General features: G+C 40.1%; 1 protein-coding gene across 1 annotated transcript in view; it reads left to right on the top strand.

Moving 5' to 3' along the window:
• The window catches only part of LOC142860240 (sulfotransferase 2A1-like), a 60007-nt gene extending 55742 nt beyond the window's left edge, over nucleotides 1-4265 (top strand). Inside the window, exons 5-6 of the mRNA XM_075991215.1 lie at nucleotides 284-461; nucleotides 3197-4265. Coding sequence (XP_075847330.1) covers nucleotides 284-461; nucleotides 3197-3309 — 291 coding nt within the window. The 3' untranslated portion in view covers nucleotides 3310-4265. The remainder of the gene's footprint in view (nucleotides 1-283; nucleotides 462-3196) is intronic.
• Nucleotides 4266-17908: the final 13643 nt, after the last annotated feature.

Below are 17908 nucleotides of genomic sequence, written 5' to 3'. Positions count from 1 at the left end.
TCTCTAGTATCCTCTCCTCCCTATAAGAAATAAGTCTCTGTCTTTTAGGTCCAGACATCAGACACATTGCCAGCCCCACTCATTACAAAATGCTGTGTGTGTGACTTCTGCCATCTGTAAATGCCCTGTTTCTTTCCTCAAATCTTTCAATGCTCTTTTCATTTCATGGTGTCATTTCTTTCTCCATGCCCCCTTTCCAGTGTCCATCCACAGTTAACTTCTCTGCATCTGTTCTCTCAGATCTCTCTGTTCATTAGCATCTTTTTTGTTTCTTCTATTTTAGGACACAAGAGGAACTATAGAGAAGATCTGTGACTTCCTAGGAAAGAAATTAGAGAAAGATGAGCTGGATCTGGTCCTCAAGTACAGTTCCTTCCAATTCATGAAAGAAAATAAAATGTCCAATTTTAGTACCATCTCAGAAGATTTGATTAATAATGGTTTGAAACTCATGAGAAAAGGTGAAGAAAAATACATCTAACTTCAAAATATGTCAGAATATGTGGAGAGCTTGTTGTTTCAATGAGACTATAAGAAAGTTGGGAATGTTTCAAAAGTCATTGCTCATTACAACATAGTTTCATACAGACCTTACAATTTGAGTCTTTCCATGTTGATGATGTGGCTTTCAGGAACTCTGAAAAAGAATTGACTTGTTGTGGGAGAGTATCTTGGCATTGCATCTGTCCAGTACCCTCAATATAAAATGAAGTGCAGACATGTTGCAACGAGGCTCTGTAAGGCTCCCTGTATCTTAGAACGCAACTCTAAAGAAAATGTCAATGCATGGGACATACATATACCTGGGATGATAAACACTGAAATCACTTCCTTCAAAATGATTTGCAAAGCTGTTGAATATGTCAAGATTACTGACTCATAACAAGCTGACTCCAGACCCCATAAAGACAAGGCAAATTATTCACCACTGCTACAATATAATGGTTTTTTCCAACTTAAATTTGAATTGTTTCAGACTCAGGGCTACTCAGTTGGTTCTGAATTGTCTCTCTTGTAATAGTAATATCTATCTTCTCTATGTCTGTGCTACCTCTCTATGCTGGAAAGAGATTGTGGGCATGGTTTCATTGCTTTAAAATTAAGGAGTAACTTTGCCAGAGTGAATAACACCTGGAAACTCACCTACACCTTTCTAGCAAATAATTAGTGAGATGGGAGTCAGTGTTGAAGAAGGAATGAGTCAGATGTCAGGTCTCTGGAGATGAGTAAAGAACTAGGGTATAGATGCAGGAAGCATAGAACAATGGATTTCATTTTCTTCTACCAATGATTTAGATACTTCAGCCTTAACCTTCAAGCTTTTTCCATCATAGAGTGCTGGAGCATGAGACCAAAATAGGATTTTAGCTTTTTCTCTCCCCAAATATAGTATGGCTCCTGTATCATATGTCTCAGTAGGATATATTTATATTCATTTACATACACATATACGTGTATGTGATTGTATGTGTGTATATGTGTGTTTGTGGACAAATGTCTAAGACATTAATCTTAAACAGAGACAGAAAAAGAACTACAAGAACAAAGAAAAAGACCTTTTAGAACAAAATCTTTTTCTAAAAGTGATGATAACAAACAAGCTAAGAGTAGAAAAGGATACTTATAAGTTTCCACCATAACAATGGCAGTATTATATCCATATCAAATAGTGATACATTATTTGAATATGGTATATCAATATTTACCAATTATGAATTCTTCATATATTCTTTAATAAATACTACTAGAGGCTTAAAAACTTACATGATTCTTCCAGAAAATAATGTGATGTTCTGGAGATATGACTCAGAAGTTAAGAACAATGACTGTTTTTCTAGAGATCCTGAGTTCAATTCCTAGCAACCACATGGTGACTTGCAACCATGAGTAGTAAGATCTGGTGACCTCTTCTGGCTTGCACAGATACATGCAGGCAGAATGTTATATACATAATTAACAAACAAACCTTTAATAAAGAATGCAATATGATAAGGAAAAGGCTGACCTTTATTGCAAATCTTTTTCGCTTTACAAGAATTCATCCATATTATGTTGGGTAAAATCTCAAGGACTAATTTTTCTGCATCAGCAAAATGGAACAAAGCCAATAGCTTCTTCACTCATTCAGGAATGCTTTCAACAAACCCATGTTGAGTATGCTCCCTTTGCCTGATGTGCTTGATTAAAGGAAATATTTTACAATTTACGAATCATTTTATATATCAGATATATTAGATTTTGTGCATACTTACAAATCGGAAATGAGTAGAGCAGGTCAAAGTATCACAACTATAAAATAAAATACAACAAGGATAGGGGATTCAGAGTTCTGCTTGGAAGAAAGGAAGAAATGATTACATTGGCATTACTAAGAAAACAAAAGAACGACATTATTGTATGGAATATATGAGCACTCCAGTGTGAAGGTACACACTATGCAGTGTGAACAGTTGGACAATTTAACATTACAACTAGAGACATCTTATAATGCAGTTATCAAAACCAAAGATTGTAAAAAGGACAGAGGATGAAATAATGTAGGTGTGCATACATTACCAAACACCATACTGATTGAAAACAGGAGTCCTGGGATATTCACTGCTGACTGTTTCTTGGTCTCTTACATCTTTACTGTTATGTAGTTCACAACTGTGTGTATCTCCAGCTCCAAGAGATACACTGCCTCTAACTTGAAGGTACCTGCTTTCATGTGCACCTATACACATAATTAAAATTAACTTTAAAAGATGTTTTAAAAGTTGCTTGCATGCTTTTCCAAACTTCTCTAAGTAAACACTAAAATGTAGAAAGAACAATTGAAATCAGCTTGGATTATTAAGATAAATAACTCTGTTGGGATGAACAGTGTGGTGCAATCAGGTATAGTGGGGAGCAGAAATAATCTGGCCATCTAGAGTGTGAGCTAGTGTTGATGCTGTTAGATTTTGTAGTTGACAGGATGGGACAGAATAAGGTGGGTCAATATTTCCACAGAGGTAGAAGTCTGTTTGCATATTATTGCAAGGCATAAGAAGAATTATCTAGGGAGTCACTGGTAGTTTCACTTTATATACTGTTTGTTCCTTGTCAAGTATGTTAAAAGAGGATTGAGAGATATGTTAAGCATTTTAAGTTAAGTAGTGATAGTGTTAAGATCATCATTAACCCATCTTTGTGTCTTTTTCACATTTTCCAGGCACGACTGGAGACTGGAAGAATCACTTTACTGTAGCCCAAGCTGAAGCCTTTGATAAAGTGTTCCAGGAGAAAATGATTGGTTTCCCACCAGAACTGTTCCCATGGCAATAAAGTCTTAAAACTTTTAAATCATGTATTTGTACTGTGAATGACTGTGTGTGGTCAAAAAATAAATCCTATAATTGAATTGTGTAGTTCTTTAATAAATATTAGTAGCAGTAGTGATAATAGTAGTAAGAGTAAAGTAGTGCTAGCTTTATTGTGTGTGTGCTTACATGTAACTTGATCGAGGCCTACTTGTTAGGGTTTTTGTCCCACCTGGTACCCAACAAACAGGAAGGCCCAAAGAAAATCACACAGAGATCTCTATATGTTATAAAGCTGATTGGCCGATTAGGTCAGGCTACTTAATAGCTCTTGTAGCTTATGTTACCCCATTATTCTGATCTATGTTATCCATGTGGGTCAACGTTTTTCAATGGGGCAGATCACATCCTGTTGCTTCCGTGGTCTGGGCAGGAGTGGGACGGATCAAATTCCTCCTTCCCAGAATTCTTTTGCTCTCATTGCATCACCTCTACTTCCTGTCTTGTTTTCCCACCTATACTTCCTGCCTGGCCAATCATCGTTTATTTAAAACATGATTGACACAATACAGACAATTGCCCCGCACCATTTACACATTTCTGTGTGTAGTGCCTTCAGAAGCCAAAAGAATGCATTGATTCTCATGGAATTGCAGTTACATGATGCTGTTAACCACTAGCTTTGTGACCTAGCAACTGAAATCAGATTCTATACAAGGGTAATACAATGCTCTCGACCTCTGAATCATCTATGCAGCCAAGAATCTTGGTGTCTTGAGTCATCAAATAGCTGTTTTTCTTCATTTATTACTGGTCTGTTATACATTGTCAGCTAACTCCAATGTGCTTCATGTAATTAGCTTCAAAACAATCCTTGTAATATTTTAAACATAGAAAACCTAGAATAAACTGTACTTTTTACTCTGTGACTTTTAGGCAAAAGGAATAAATAAATTGTATTTATAGAAATTTTCAAACTCATTCAAATAGCGTATGGTGTAAGGCTTTTATAAACTTACATTTACTTGGAATATCATATTTGAATTTCACTTTTTCTTCTTTTTGATGAAAATGTTCAGTGGGCATATAAAATTATTGACTTAATTATGTAACTCTGATATATACATGCACAACATTGTAATTTATCCAGTATTGCTCCTCCACTGTCAAGTCCCATACTTTTGTTCCTATTATTACATTCTCTTCTCACACAGTACCCTTCTACTTGCATGTCATAAAGACACTTATATTTAAATCAGAATGTGAAAATGGAAGAAAGAATACAATTTTTTTATATTTTTTATGGTTAAGGGGAAGATTTTCCTGATAGGTATAATGGAGAATACAGAAAGAGGCATCTGGGAATGTCTAGAACAGAGAGAGAAAGGAGTAGACTTAACATGACCAGCAGAATTGGCCAGACCATGATTTGGGGAGCAAGAAAGGAGGATCAACAGAGAGGAAGCCAAGAGAGCAAGAGTCACCAAGAAGACCAAGAGAGTCAAGTGAATAACAGAGTTATATAGGAATCAGAATCTGAGGAAAGGAAATGTATTACCTGGAGAAGTTTGGGGTAGAAGATAGAGTAAGAAGACCTGAAAGGAGCCATGACACTGAATATCTCTGTGGACTCTCCAACAGGCACTTGGCCAGAGAGCTTGGAGGTCAGCATGCACTGTGGTATGCTAACAGGCACTACAATTCCTTATTTGTCCTATATGTATTTTGGCCTTATGTACCAGTTTACTGTTGATGATAAGGGCCAATGTAATATATTCTGTAACTTGCAGAAATTAGGATGTTGTCTGTACCAGGAAAGTTTGGAATTTGTTTGACCTGTGACATGTGAATCCAAGTCATGACTCCTTGAAGCTTCTATGAATCTTTTTAAGTTTCCAAAAAGAGGTAAAGGTTTTAGATATGTTAGCAATAATACTGTTTATAGTTTGTACTGAAAACCTGGGTCCTGAGTTCACCTGGAGAGATGAGTGACTGGGATCCTGGCTGGAGGGTCCTGCTCATTAATCCCTAGCCCCCAAAGCAGATCCCAAACCCAATTCCAAACACTGAAGATCCAGAAACCTGCTAGCAGCCTCCCCCAAACACCTCCCCCATTGTTCTCTGCAACCACCAGAGCCTTGACCTTGACGATACCTGGAAAATTGAGTGTCTGGGTTCCTGGATAAAGAGCCCTCCTCTCTATGCCCTAGCACATTCTGCACCCCATTCCCTCCCACCAAGACCCCAGAGACCTTCAGCCTCCCCATGACCTGAACCATCCCCACCACATCTGTGATTTGCAGAGCTTTGATGCCCCTACTTTCAATGCTCTAGACCCTAAAGCCACATGCCAACCCCCACCCCTACCCACAGACACCCCAGAAACATGGGTTCTGCCTCCCAATGCCCCAAAGCATCCCCCACTACAATTGTGACCACAAGAGAATTGACCTTGACTGCACCTGGAGAGGTGAGTGTCTGGGTTCCCAGTTGGAGGGCCATCTTCTCTAGGCTCTAGCCATTGGAGGCACACTCCAAGCCCCACTCTCAATCACCAAAGTACCAGAGACCTAAGAACAATCAAAACACACTTCAAACAATCACTCACCACATCTGTGATCACGACTCTAGGCTGGCTCCTACAATTGGAGGAGCAACCCTGGGGCCTTGGCCCTGCATACACATGGGTGAGTGACCACCGGAGCCTTGGCCCAGGGTACACGTTGGGAAGACCTAAGCTGCACTGGTCACCACCAGCAAGGCCATGGAGTAACCTGGAGGAACAGCAGTCTCCTAATCCACAGGCCCCAGCTGTAGCCATTGGAAGAAGAAATGGGTAGACAACAGTATAAAAATACATTCAGCAATATAAAGAGCTATATGGCACAGTCAGAAACTAGTGGCTCTACACCAGCAAGAGCCGAGCATCCCAATACAGAGAAAGCCAAACAAAATGAGCTAAAATAAAACTTCATGAAGATGATGAAATGAAAAGTTCCCTTTAAAAAAGAAGAAATAAGAGGAAAAGACAAACAAAAAATTCAAAGAAAACAATAGATCTTTAAAAGAAAATCAAGAAAGAACTATCAAAAAGCTGAAGGAAATAGATCAAGATTTGATAACTGAAATATAGACAACAACATAAAAACACAAACCAAGATAATTCTGCAAATGGAAAAAAAGATAGCATCTTCAACAAATGGTTGTGGCATAACTGGATGTCTCCACGTAGAAGAATGAGAATAGACCCAAATCTATACCCATGCACAAGATTCAAGTCCAAGTGGATTAAAGACCACAATATAAATCCAACCACATTGAAGCTAATAGAAGAGAAAGTGGAAAGTAGCCTTTAATGCATGGGCAACACATGGGCACTTTCTAAATATAACCCTAGTAGCACAGGCACTGAGAGCAACAATAAATAAATAGGACCTCCTGAAACTAAGAAGCTTCTGGGAATATTGCATATTGTGACCTTTAATGAAAGGCCTTGTTGGACAAAAAGCAGTTGACCATGGGGCGTCCAGCTCAATGTATATATAACACATATATAAAAAAATTAACTTTAATTACACATATATGTGATTAATAAAATCCAACAAAATAAAATATTCAATAAACAATAACAAGGGCATTGATGGGGACATAAATATTTGTTCTGATGCACTGACATCTGACTTCTCCTCAATTCCCTGACATTCTAGATGATCTTGGGGATATTCCTGAGAGTATGTTATCCTCTGGTCCCTGAACCACACCTGGAGAGAAAAAGAAGAATTGGAGAGGTCAGGAAAAGCTGCATCACACACCAGTCTATGACCAGATATGAAGAATCCAGCTGGGGTTAACTTGGGGAATGGAGCCCACAGTGGCTGTGCCTGGAGACATGGACTCTGTATTGGCAGAGGCAAGAACAGGTAAGTTACCACGGGAATAGGTTGACCCAGGAGCAACCTTAGATCTTCCGCTAGATTCTGGCAGTCCTTCTTGAATTTTCTGCATATTTTTCTGTTTGTATTTGGCATGGTGGTTCTTGAACCATATCTGGAAATACACAAAAGATGTCAGAAGACCGGTATGTCTAAATGGAAATGCTGTGTGGAAATCTTGTTTCTAGTAACTATGCACATAAACACAAAGGTCTGGGGCTCTAAAAGAAGATAGGAAGGTAGGAAGGCTTACCACTTAACACAGAAGGACTAGGGAAGCTTCAGCTAGAATTGCTACAAGCCACAACATTATACAGTAATTGTTCATCCATCTTTTCATGAGCACCAAGGGATCTGGTACTGGCTAAACCAAAAGGCAAGACTTTTGAGCATTATTGCTTTGGGAATAAAGTGGCTGTCCTTTGCTGTAGATTTTTTCACTGTGGCTAACTCCCATTTCTGTTACACATTTGGGAATTAATTCCCACAGTTCAGAACTGTTTCGTGAGAACAGTTTCCCACTGCTAGATCTTGTTCCTCTCTCCTAGGTAAACACAAAGATCTGCCTTTCCACAATTATCTTTATCAATGCTTAGGATCCAGGCATAGAACACCCCATCTAAGATAGTCAGAGATCTCCAAGGACATAGAATTACTACCTTCCCAAGCTGCCGCTCTGATTTTAAACCACTCCTTTTGCTCACTTTCACCTCAGTTTACTGGTGATTTTAGTTCAGGACTCTCAAGGACAGCAGAAGAGATCATTAACTGTAACGCAGAAAAAGACTCCCAACACCCACGATCAGAATGGCTGATAACAGCATAGTCCGGAACTGATAATTTAAAGGCCTGAGTCTCTTCTTCACTTCGAGCAGTAAGTCTACCTCCAGACCTAGGTCCCTAAAAACTATCATCTGGTGCTATCTGACCAAGAACCATCAGCTCCCCTTCAGTTACCTGGTTACCTGGTAGCTTCTATGCCTCGTAGAAGAGAAGTGGTGCACTGATTTAAAGAACAATCCATGCCCTATTTATGATTTTAATGAAAATAAAACTATTAGCTCTTTTATCTACCACCTTATGAAGTAGCACACTAACCTTCCCCATTAAGAATCCCAGTGATTTATTTCTTTTCTTAACTATAACTTTCCCCATTAAGGAGTTCACAGGGTATGTACTAGCCACTCCCATGGATCTGGTGTGTGTGTGTGTGTGTGTGTGTGTGTGTGTGTGGGTGTGTGTGTGTGTTTGTGTGTGAAATCCCTTATCTGTTTTCCAGAGGGCAAAAGAATTCCTTCCTTGGGACCTGTTAGGGCTGGGGAATAGCTGGTTTATGACTGGGAATATTTGTAATGTGTAGGACAAGGAAGAACAAATAGAACTAAGAACAACGTAGAAGGATGTAGAACTAAGAATATTCTAAAACAAGGAGAACAAGTTATGAGTGGAACAATGAGTAGTGATGGAGTGAAGAGAGAAGAAATAGAAATAGACATGGACAGACGATTCCCATTGTAAGTAGAATTCTTTACCCTTAGATTTCTAGATCCACTTTAGCTATTTGTGGCATCTTTACTTGAGCCCCATCACAGAATATCTGGGGTTGTACAAAGGTTCCTTTTGTCTGTGTCCCTGAGACCCTGCCAAGGTGACAGATAACATGGCTCCATAGTAGTACCCCTGATTGAAGCAGAATAAACAGGTTCAGGCATGAATGCACATAGATCCACCTTACAAAACTCTCCCAAATTGCCCTAATCATTGAGGAATTGTGGAGAGTGTGGGATTCTGGTAAGGACTGAGCTGCCATGGCTATTCTGGGTCAGGAGACAGAGACGAGAGAGGAGACAGACCTTGATGTCATACTTGGTCACACCAATCTCCAGTGCCAGCTCCACACGTTCCTTCAGTCTGGGGTATATGCACTGATCAAAATGTTCTTGGAGGAGGAGCTTCTGTTCCTTACTGTAAACCGTGTGCTCCTTCCGTTGCCTCCTAGGACCTTCAAGACAAAATTGCTGATAACTATATTTATTTGAAGTAACATAGAGCCTAGGAAACCTTCACGGCCAGAACTCACTGAGAAGACTGAGGGTATTTGTTGAATAGGGTACACTGAAACAGTTCTCAGTGTTGGGGAACATGGATGCACCGGGAGATTTGGTTCTGGTGATGGTCCTGGGGTCACCTGGGGACATAGGCTCCTTTCAGTGTCTAAGTGCAGTTGGAGACTTGACTGCATTAGCTTTCCTGGAAGAAGTAGCAGACATTGAGACATTTGAAAACTAATTTTGCTTACATAGGATGGTTGATTTTAGAGGCTTGATTGCATTGGAATTTATAAGTGCACTAGAGGACTAGAAGACATATGCAGACTTAATTTCCTTACAGGATCATGAGGCATCTGGAAAACTGTTTCCAAAGGTGTATACGAATGCAATTGGAAATCTGAATGAAATTTGTGGAACTGGGGAATACAGAGACTTACATTTCTTGGTTTGTCTGGATCTTTTTGAAGAACTCCAGGCAGTGATGAATGTGGAATCATACCTATGTTAACCTATTGAAGTACTGACTTCTACTGGAGATCCTAGGAAAAAGAAAATGGATAAAATAGCTCCACAGTTCTTAGGGTTTAGTCATCAAGTCTTGCCAGCATTTGCAAATTTGTTCCGAACTTCCTGTGCAGCAGAGATAGTGCCTTATACTTTCTCTCTACCTGTCATATGTTTCTCAAGTCTCTAGTTTTCTAAACAGTGGAATAAATATACAAACAACTACTGTGTTAATGCAAAACTGTCAATCCAAGTAGGCTGGCAATGGAGAGGACGCTTACCCAGAGTATAAAAACTCAGGTCCCCCCTGTCCAGGGAGATGTCCCCAGTTAGTTCCTTGGGCAGCTGAAGAGAGGGAACCTGTAATGGTGCTATCGTATAGCCATACTGATGAATATCTTGCATATCACCATAGAAACTTCATCTGGCGATGGTTGGAGATAGAGGCAGAGACCCACATTGGAGTACTGGACTGAGCTCCCAAGATCCAAATGTGGAACAGAAGGAGAGAGAACATGAGCAAGGAAGTCAAGACCGTGAGGGGGGCACCCACCCACTGAGACAGTGGGGCTGATCTACTGGGAGCTCACCAAGGCCAGCTGGACTGGGACTGATGGAGCACGTGATCAGACCTGACTCTCTGAACGTGGCTGACAATGAGAGCTGCTGAGAAGCCAAGGACAATGGCACTGGGTTTTGATCCTACTGCATGAACTGGCTTTATGGGAGCCTTGCCTGTTTGGATGCCCATCTTCCTAGCCCTGGATGGAGGGTGGATGACTTTGGACTACGCACAGAACAGGGAACCCGGACTGCTCTTCAGATTAGAGAGGGAGGGTAAAGGAGTGGGGAAAGGGGGAGGAAAATGGGAGGCGGGGAGGAGGCAGAAATTTTTTCAACAATAAAAAAAAAACTCATGTCCTCTGTGTTTTCCTGGTGCCTTCTGTCTCCAACCAGAGTGAAGTGACCCAGGGGCATGCAATCACAGACTTCCCTAACACTCACCATTAACACAGGATCGATTTTGGCCAGTTCACCCTGGACATCAGCAGGGTCTCCCATTTTGACCAGATCCTTCCAGGAGTTTGAACCTCTACTCCAAGAACCTGACATTAAATGTCTTCTCCATCACAGCTCCTCCACCACCCTTTATCCCATCACAGCCAGCAGACATCCCACACTATGGCCACACCTAAGGATCCAATTGAGGACATCTTTCATCAGGTGGACAGATAAACTATATGATAGATTCCCAGGGAGCCTACAAACTACAGGGCCTTGGCCAAACCATGGGAATGGAGCTCTCTTGAGGATCCAGTCCAGAAATTAACTGGCCTCCACTTACTGCTGTCCTGTTCAGGAGATGTGTTTCTATTTAGGAGGCCTCTACTTTCCTTCCTATTGCTGTCATCCAACCATTCATTCTTTACATCTTGATTGCTTCCTCATTTCCTTACTTCTTTCTTTATTTCTCTCTATGTGCTCGCTTGCTTCCTGGCTTACCTACTTTCTTCCCTCCTTTCTTTTTCCTTGTCTAATTGATACTAGATTCCTCTGCATAGCCCATGCCGCCCTGTATCTCACTCTATAGACTGGGCTGCACTACAAGTGAGAGAACCCACTGCCTCTGCCTCCTTTGTTCTGAGACTGATCACCAAATTTTGATAGGGAAGAGCCTGTTCAGCCTTAGACCTTCCTGGCTGTCACTATTTCAGCAATGGTGACACCACGCAGTCATCTACCTGGGTCATCTAGGGCCTCAGTCTGGTCCCCTAACACAACGGATTTCCACCTACCAAGAATTGCCCCAAATCTCCTGCAAAGAGCTTAATGCATAGGTCTGACAGTGGCTTAGTTCCATTCACAGATTGGCCCTAGGCTAAATGTGTACTCATTAGACAGGGCTGGTGTCTTTGTGTGAGGAACTAAACTGCATTTAATCAGCAGCAAGGATATCTCAGTTTACTTCCTGGGCTACAGCCACTTCCATCTATAGAAACACAGAAATTCCAACTGACCTTTAATTGTACAGGAAGTCTGTGTCAGGGAAGACATCTGTTTACTGGGCCAAGACCCAGGAAGATTTCTTGACACCTAAAGGTAATTTTAAATTAGCTATTAAATCAAATGCAAATTTAGTCAAGCAAGCCCAGGTGAACCTCATTGTTGGGTTACTTGCCCAGCTTTTTGTAAGATCCTTGAGTCAAGCACCAACACCAGGTAATAAAGAAGAAAAAATAAAAAATAGATTGAAAAAAATGTTACTACATGTCTTTTGTTGCATGTGTTATTGGTCACAAGACTGCCAGGGTCAACATGCAGTGGTAAAAGAAATTGGGAAATAATTTTCCCCTTCTGCCATGTGAACCATAAAAACAAAAATCATGTTCTCAGGCTTTGTGACAAAGGCCTTGGATGTTCTATAATCCAAGTTTCTGTGATCTTGAAGGGTTCAATCGCCAGAAAGAGTAGAGGCTGAGACCAGGAATCTCATTTGAACTACAAACATAAAACGGGGGCTGTAGGCACTTCCAAATAAATGCTCTTTACAATTAATTACTAGCTCTTTGCGTCGTTTTAGTAGTTGGTCCCATTTAATGACTCTAAACACCAGCCTGATACAGCATGCCTGTATTGCCAGGGGTGGAGAAAAAAAGAATCAGGACTAAAAGGCAGCTCTGACTTCACAGCAGCTCCAGTGACTGTCTTGGTTACAGGAAATCCTGCCTCTGAAGGGGGGTGGGGGTTCAAAAAAATCAGCAAGAGAGTATCTAGGTGTTCAAATGTGAAGAATAATGGTCACACTTACTGTTATCCAGGGTTACATAAGAGCCAGACATGAGAGACAGAGACCTATAATCCCAGCTCCTTAAGTAAGTTACACCACAAGAACTGCAAATTGAAGGACAGCCTGGGCTACAGAGTGAACTTGAGGTCAACCAATACGTGAATAGAACTTTTCATTTGAAAAAGGGGATGGAGACAAGAAATTTACATGAGTAAGGCACCTCTTCCCATTTTTACTATGAACAGGTCTCTGATTGAATCTCAAGTATTGAGGAAACAAAATAAAAAGAGAGGAGGGAACAGCACAGGATTCAGCTATGTGAGGAAGTCATGGCTAGAGGTAAATCAGGACAAATGTCTGGAAAGTGTGCAGATGAATCTTCATGCCTCAACCTTGCTCTCGGAAATTCACCATGAGCTTCAGAGAAACTTACGGTACAAGAAGATTTAAACGTTTTAAATTACATCTTATATCATGTAAGGGTTGTGGAGTCACAAGTGAATGAGCGTGCACAAGTTCTACTTCTTGTTCTACAAGCAATTTATCTGGTCAACCAAATTTTCTGATACACTGAAAAGTGATTACTAGCTTTTGACAAAAATATTATATACATAATATTTTAATCACTTTGGCATGGGGTCCACTATTAAGCCTAATACTCAAAAGGTAAGGGTATTAGAATTTCTTGGACTTTGTGGTACCCTTGTCTACATAAAACTTTCCAAGAAAACTGAGCTACACAGAAATAAATGCTCCTAAATATTTATATGAGCACACATGGATATAAATATATATATACATTCTCATTCTTTTCACTCACTCATCTTTTCCCCAGATTGTGGCCATGCAAACTTGGGTATTCCTGTTTCATAGAAATAGATAAATATTAATCAATGTCACATACATACACAAATGAATTGTTATGGCGTCCATTTAAGCCATTTATTCATGACCTGAACTTGAGGCCTACACTATGTTGTGATTATTTTACTCAGGTTTAACAACTTGTAAGTGCCACATGGTGTCGATGCACACCTTTAGTACCAAGACTCTGAAGACAGAGGTAGGTGGACTAGGAATTGCAGGCCACTCAATTATAAAGAGTGAGTGTCAGGAGATACAGGGATATGCAGAGAAACCCTGTCTCGGGGGAAAAACATTATTTGGGCTGCTCTTACAGAGAACCTGGACTCAATTCACAAAACTCACAATACACTTCACAAATATTGGTTTGGGGGACCTAACACCAACACTCAGACATAGACACAAGAAATACACCAGTGAAAATAATCAAATAATTTTTAAAATAGTTTTTAAGAAGCTGTAAGGAAACTGAAGAAATTGTATTTTGGGATATCTGTTCTTTATTTCTGTCACTGGTCCTCTAGGATGAGTAGATATTTGTGTACTGCATCTCTACAGGAAAATGTTTGTCAGAGAGTAAGATATGCAACATTGGGGTAATATTTAGAATATACAACAAAAAATTTAAATCAATTGTAAGTACAAACATACCTTACATGGTGTGGTGACATGCATGCCTTTAATGCTAACATTAGGGACAAGAAGGCAAGTGAACCTCTGCGGTCAGGGCCAGTCTGGTCTACATAAAGAGTTCCAGGAAAGCCAGGGATACTAAAAGAAACTTGATTTAGAAATGAATATATTATAGAAAACTAGTAGTTAAAAATGGAGTATAAAACTAAGAGAAATTGTCAAGAAATAGAACACAAATGCCTGAGCAAATATTTTGGAATCTGTTAAACAGCCTTGTGTGGTAGCTTACTCCTTTAATCCCATCACTCAGCAAGCAGAGGCAGGCACATCTGAGAGTTCATTGCAGCTGGGTCTACCTAGTTTACCAGACAGCCAAGACTACTGTAGCCCCCCAAAATATGCATACACCATATTGAGCAATAAGGTCAATACAAACTAAAACTACTTTGAGAGTTTATTTTACCTAGTCAGAGTGGCCAAGATCAATAAAATAATGATAGCTCATGCTGGTGAAGATATGGCCTAAAAGCAACACCTATTTCTTGCTAGAGGGAGAGCTTCCTGATACAACCACTATAAAACCAATGTGGATATTCCTCAAAAGATGACAATCCAGGACTAGGGTTGAAGGTCCACAGGTTTATATTTTATTAACAGTATAAATTACTGTTTATACTGTGCAATAAAATATTAATTTATACACATTTATGTATATATATATATATATATATTACACACACATATGGATTTGGAAAAGATCAGGGAGTGGTATATTGGAAGGTTTTGTGGGAAGCAGGAACTGGGGAGACAATGTAATAATATTGTAATCTAAAAAATAAGGGGAAAAGTATCCAGAATTGGAGCAGTAGTACAGAGGTAAGACATTAGGGTCAAATACATAAGACACAGTGTTAAAGCCTCAGTAATCACAGATAAATCAATAAAAATGCCACCTGGAAGTGAGCATCACGAAAGTGAAGCATTAGAAGTGACTGTAGAAAGATGTGCGCAGGGCAGTCAGGAAGAGGTCTATGGTGAGGAAGGACCCAGAGGTGGAGGTTGGGGCTCATGGTAAGAGTCAATAGTGACTAACTATGAAATTACCATACTGAGGGGCTGTAGAGGGTGTGCTTCCAAAAAACCTGGGTTTAATTCCCAGTATGGAAGATCATAATTGTCTGTAACTCCATTTCCAGGGATTCTGATACCTTTGCACCAATGCACAATAAATACATTTGAGTAAATAAAACAATAAATAAAAGTGAATACCATAATGAAAATATTACTTTGAAATTTGGTTTTCTTGTATTGAAACAATCTCCTATGACATTGCCCTGACTGGCCTGGAACTAGCTGTGTAGACCAGGTCATCCTTGAACTCACAGAGATCCCCCTGCCTCTGCCTCCCAGATGCTAAAATTAATGCAAGTATAATGCCACACCCAGATCCTTTTTTTCCCAGTAACTAAGTCCAATCAGTGCTGTCTCTGTGTTAATAGTAAATAATAAATTACTAAAAACAAAGTTTAAAGATAAAATAAAGCAATGGGGGAAGTGTAGGACCTTAAAGGATATAAGACACCAATCACACAAAACTTTGTAAAACCTAATGTAATTTCCTGTGGTCTGCTACTATCGTCCAATGACTTGGGAAATGTAGGAGAGACCCAGCCAATCACCTTACTTGTAGGACCGGGTCCCCCGAGGATATTTTTTACTTATAAAGATTGCAGGCACGCTCCAGGCAGCCCCTTCTGCTCTCCTGTTCTCCTCTGGAACCTCTGGTTCTATAATTCTATTTCCCAATTAAAGCTGTATATATTTATTACAATTTCTGTCTACATTCATTTACGCCAGTACAGGGAAATAGAGGAACACAGAAACAGGAGGAAGATGAAATAACGGTCATGCTCAGTTTCAGGGTGGCAAGTCTGGGCTGCCTGAGACCTTTTCTAGGAAAAGACAAAGAGAAACATTTAACTTTTTTCAAAAATAATTTATTTTAATTTTATGTGCATTGGTATGAAGGTATCAGATTTCCTGAAACTGAGCTACCCACAGGTGTGAGTTGCCTGTGAATACTAGCAATGATTGAACGTGGGTCCTATGGAAAGGCACCCAGTGCTCTTAACTGCTGAGCCATCTCTTCAGTTCCACAAGTAACTTTTTAAAAGGAAATTCAAATGCTCTAATAAAACAATACATCTCATAAAAATGGTGTTATTTGTTTTTTTAGTTTCTCTTTTTCTTTATATTTATTTTTTTGTCCAAAAATATCCTTAGTCATCTCTCCAGACAAAAGAATATTTTTTAAAGAAGATATTTTAAAAACTAATGATTTGGGTGGATGTTAGAGAACTCTCGTTAAACCCATGACAAACTATATGGGGAGGATGAACCTTAAATTTTTGATCCTCTGGAAAACTGCCCAACCTCACACAGGATTGGATCCAGGACTGACCTGGAAGCCTCCTCCCTAAGAACTGCTTTTCAAAGTTGAAAAGTGCTGTGCAAGCTGCCAAGGGAGGAAAAGAGGCAACAACAGTCCTAGACAGCTGTGAAGACACTGAGCATAGCAATGTTAAGCTGTTGGGTACCAGTGTCCTCTACTAGGGTTCTCACCTGTGGGTTGTGACCACCTGTGGGGGGTTCAAATGACAATTTCACAGGGGTTAACTAAGACCATAAGAAAACAAAGCGTAGAACTTTAAGACAATTCTGAGGCCATTTCTGGGCCCTCTAAGACTCAGTGCCTTAGTGTTCCTCCTCCACCCCTGGGAAACAAGGACCTAACAACTATACATACACATACTGAAATGTTAGGAACTTTCCATCTCCCAGAGTCCTTGTGAGTGTTCTCCATATAGAGCTCCATTCCTGGAATTGGGACAAGATAACCCACAGATGTTTGGACTCAGTCCCTGGGAGGGGAGGCAACGTGACCCTCAGATGTTCCCTCCTACCTCACCTGATCTGGCAACGGCTCTCCAGCCAATTATTGGTAATAGCCCTTTGAATAAGCCAATCATAATAGTTGAAAACAACCCCCGGACTCCCCACTTGTTTCTGTGCTTTTTGCATTAAAAGTAGCCTTACCAGCTATTCGGGGTCTTTCTGGCTTCTCAAATGCTGAAAGGTCCTGTTGCAACAGAATTAACTAAATCCTCATACTTTTAAATCAACTGTGGCATGTGGGTGGTCTCTTGGGGTGGCGCCTTCTTGGTGATTGGATTCCAGGGTCCAACAAAAGATCTTTGCATTATAAACCATAACAGTAACTACCAATGAGAATAATTCTATGGTTGGGGGTCAGAACAGCATGAGGAACAACATTAAAGGTTCACAGCATTAGAAAGTTGAGAAACACTGCTTCAGATGAAAACCTTCTGTCTTGAGGAAAACTCGTGACAGAGAATGATAAAAGAAAGGAAAGATAACGGATTCAAACAAGGGAAGTGACCAGAGTTGTGGTGCATGACTTTAATCCCAACACCCAAGACAGAACTTTGTTGACGTTGGAGGTGAATATAACCACTTCCAGGCCAGTCAGAGCTATATAATGAGACATTGTCTCAAAAAGGGGGAGGGGTGAGGAAATGGAATACTAGGATATTTGAAGGAGAGATGAAGTTCCCAACCTGTAGGGAAGTTCCTTAAGCTCAGTAGAGAGACATATCAATAGTTCCCTAAATCACTAAAACTGACCATATTTACTAGGCTTACTCATCTCCCAAGTAAGATTCAAAGTAAGTACTGCTAAGAGGCACTAAGACAAGTCAAGCTCCCTGGAAGAAGCACAGATCACCTGAGAAACCAGGACAGGACCCTGTTGTGAAATATTCATTTCACCAT

This window comes from Microtus pennsylvanicus, chromosome 1, assembly GCF_037038515.1.
Source record: "Microtus pennsylvanicus isolate mMicPen1 chromosome 1, mMicPen1.hap1, whole genome shotgun sequence".
NCBI classification, from domain to species: Eukaryota; Metazoa; Chordata; class Mammalia; order Rodentia; family Cricetidae; genus Microtus; species Microtus pennsylvanicus.
Note: the sequence above shows the minus strand (reverse complement) of the source record. Positions and strands in the feature narration are given on the sequence as shown.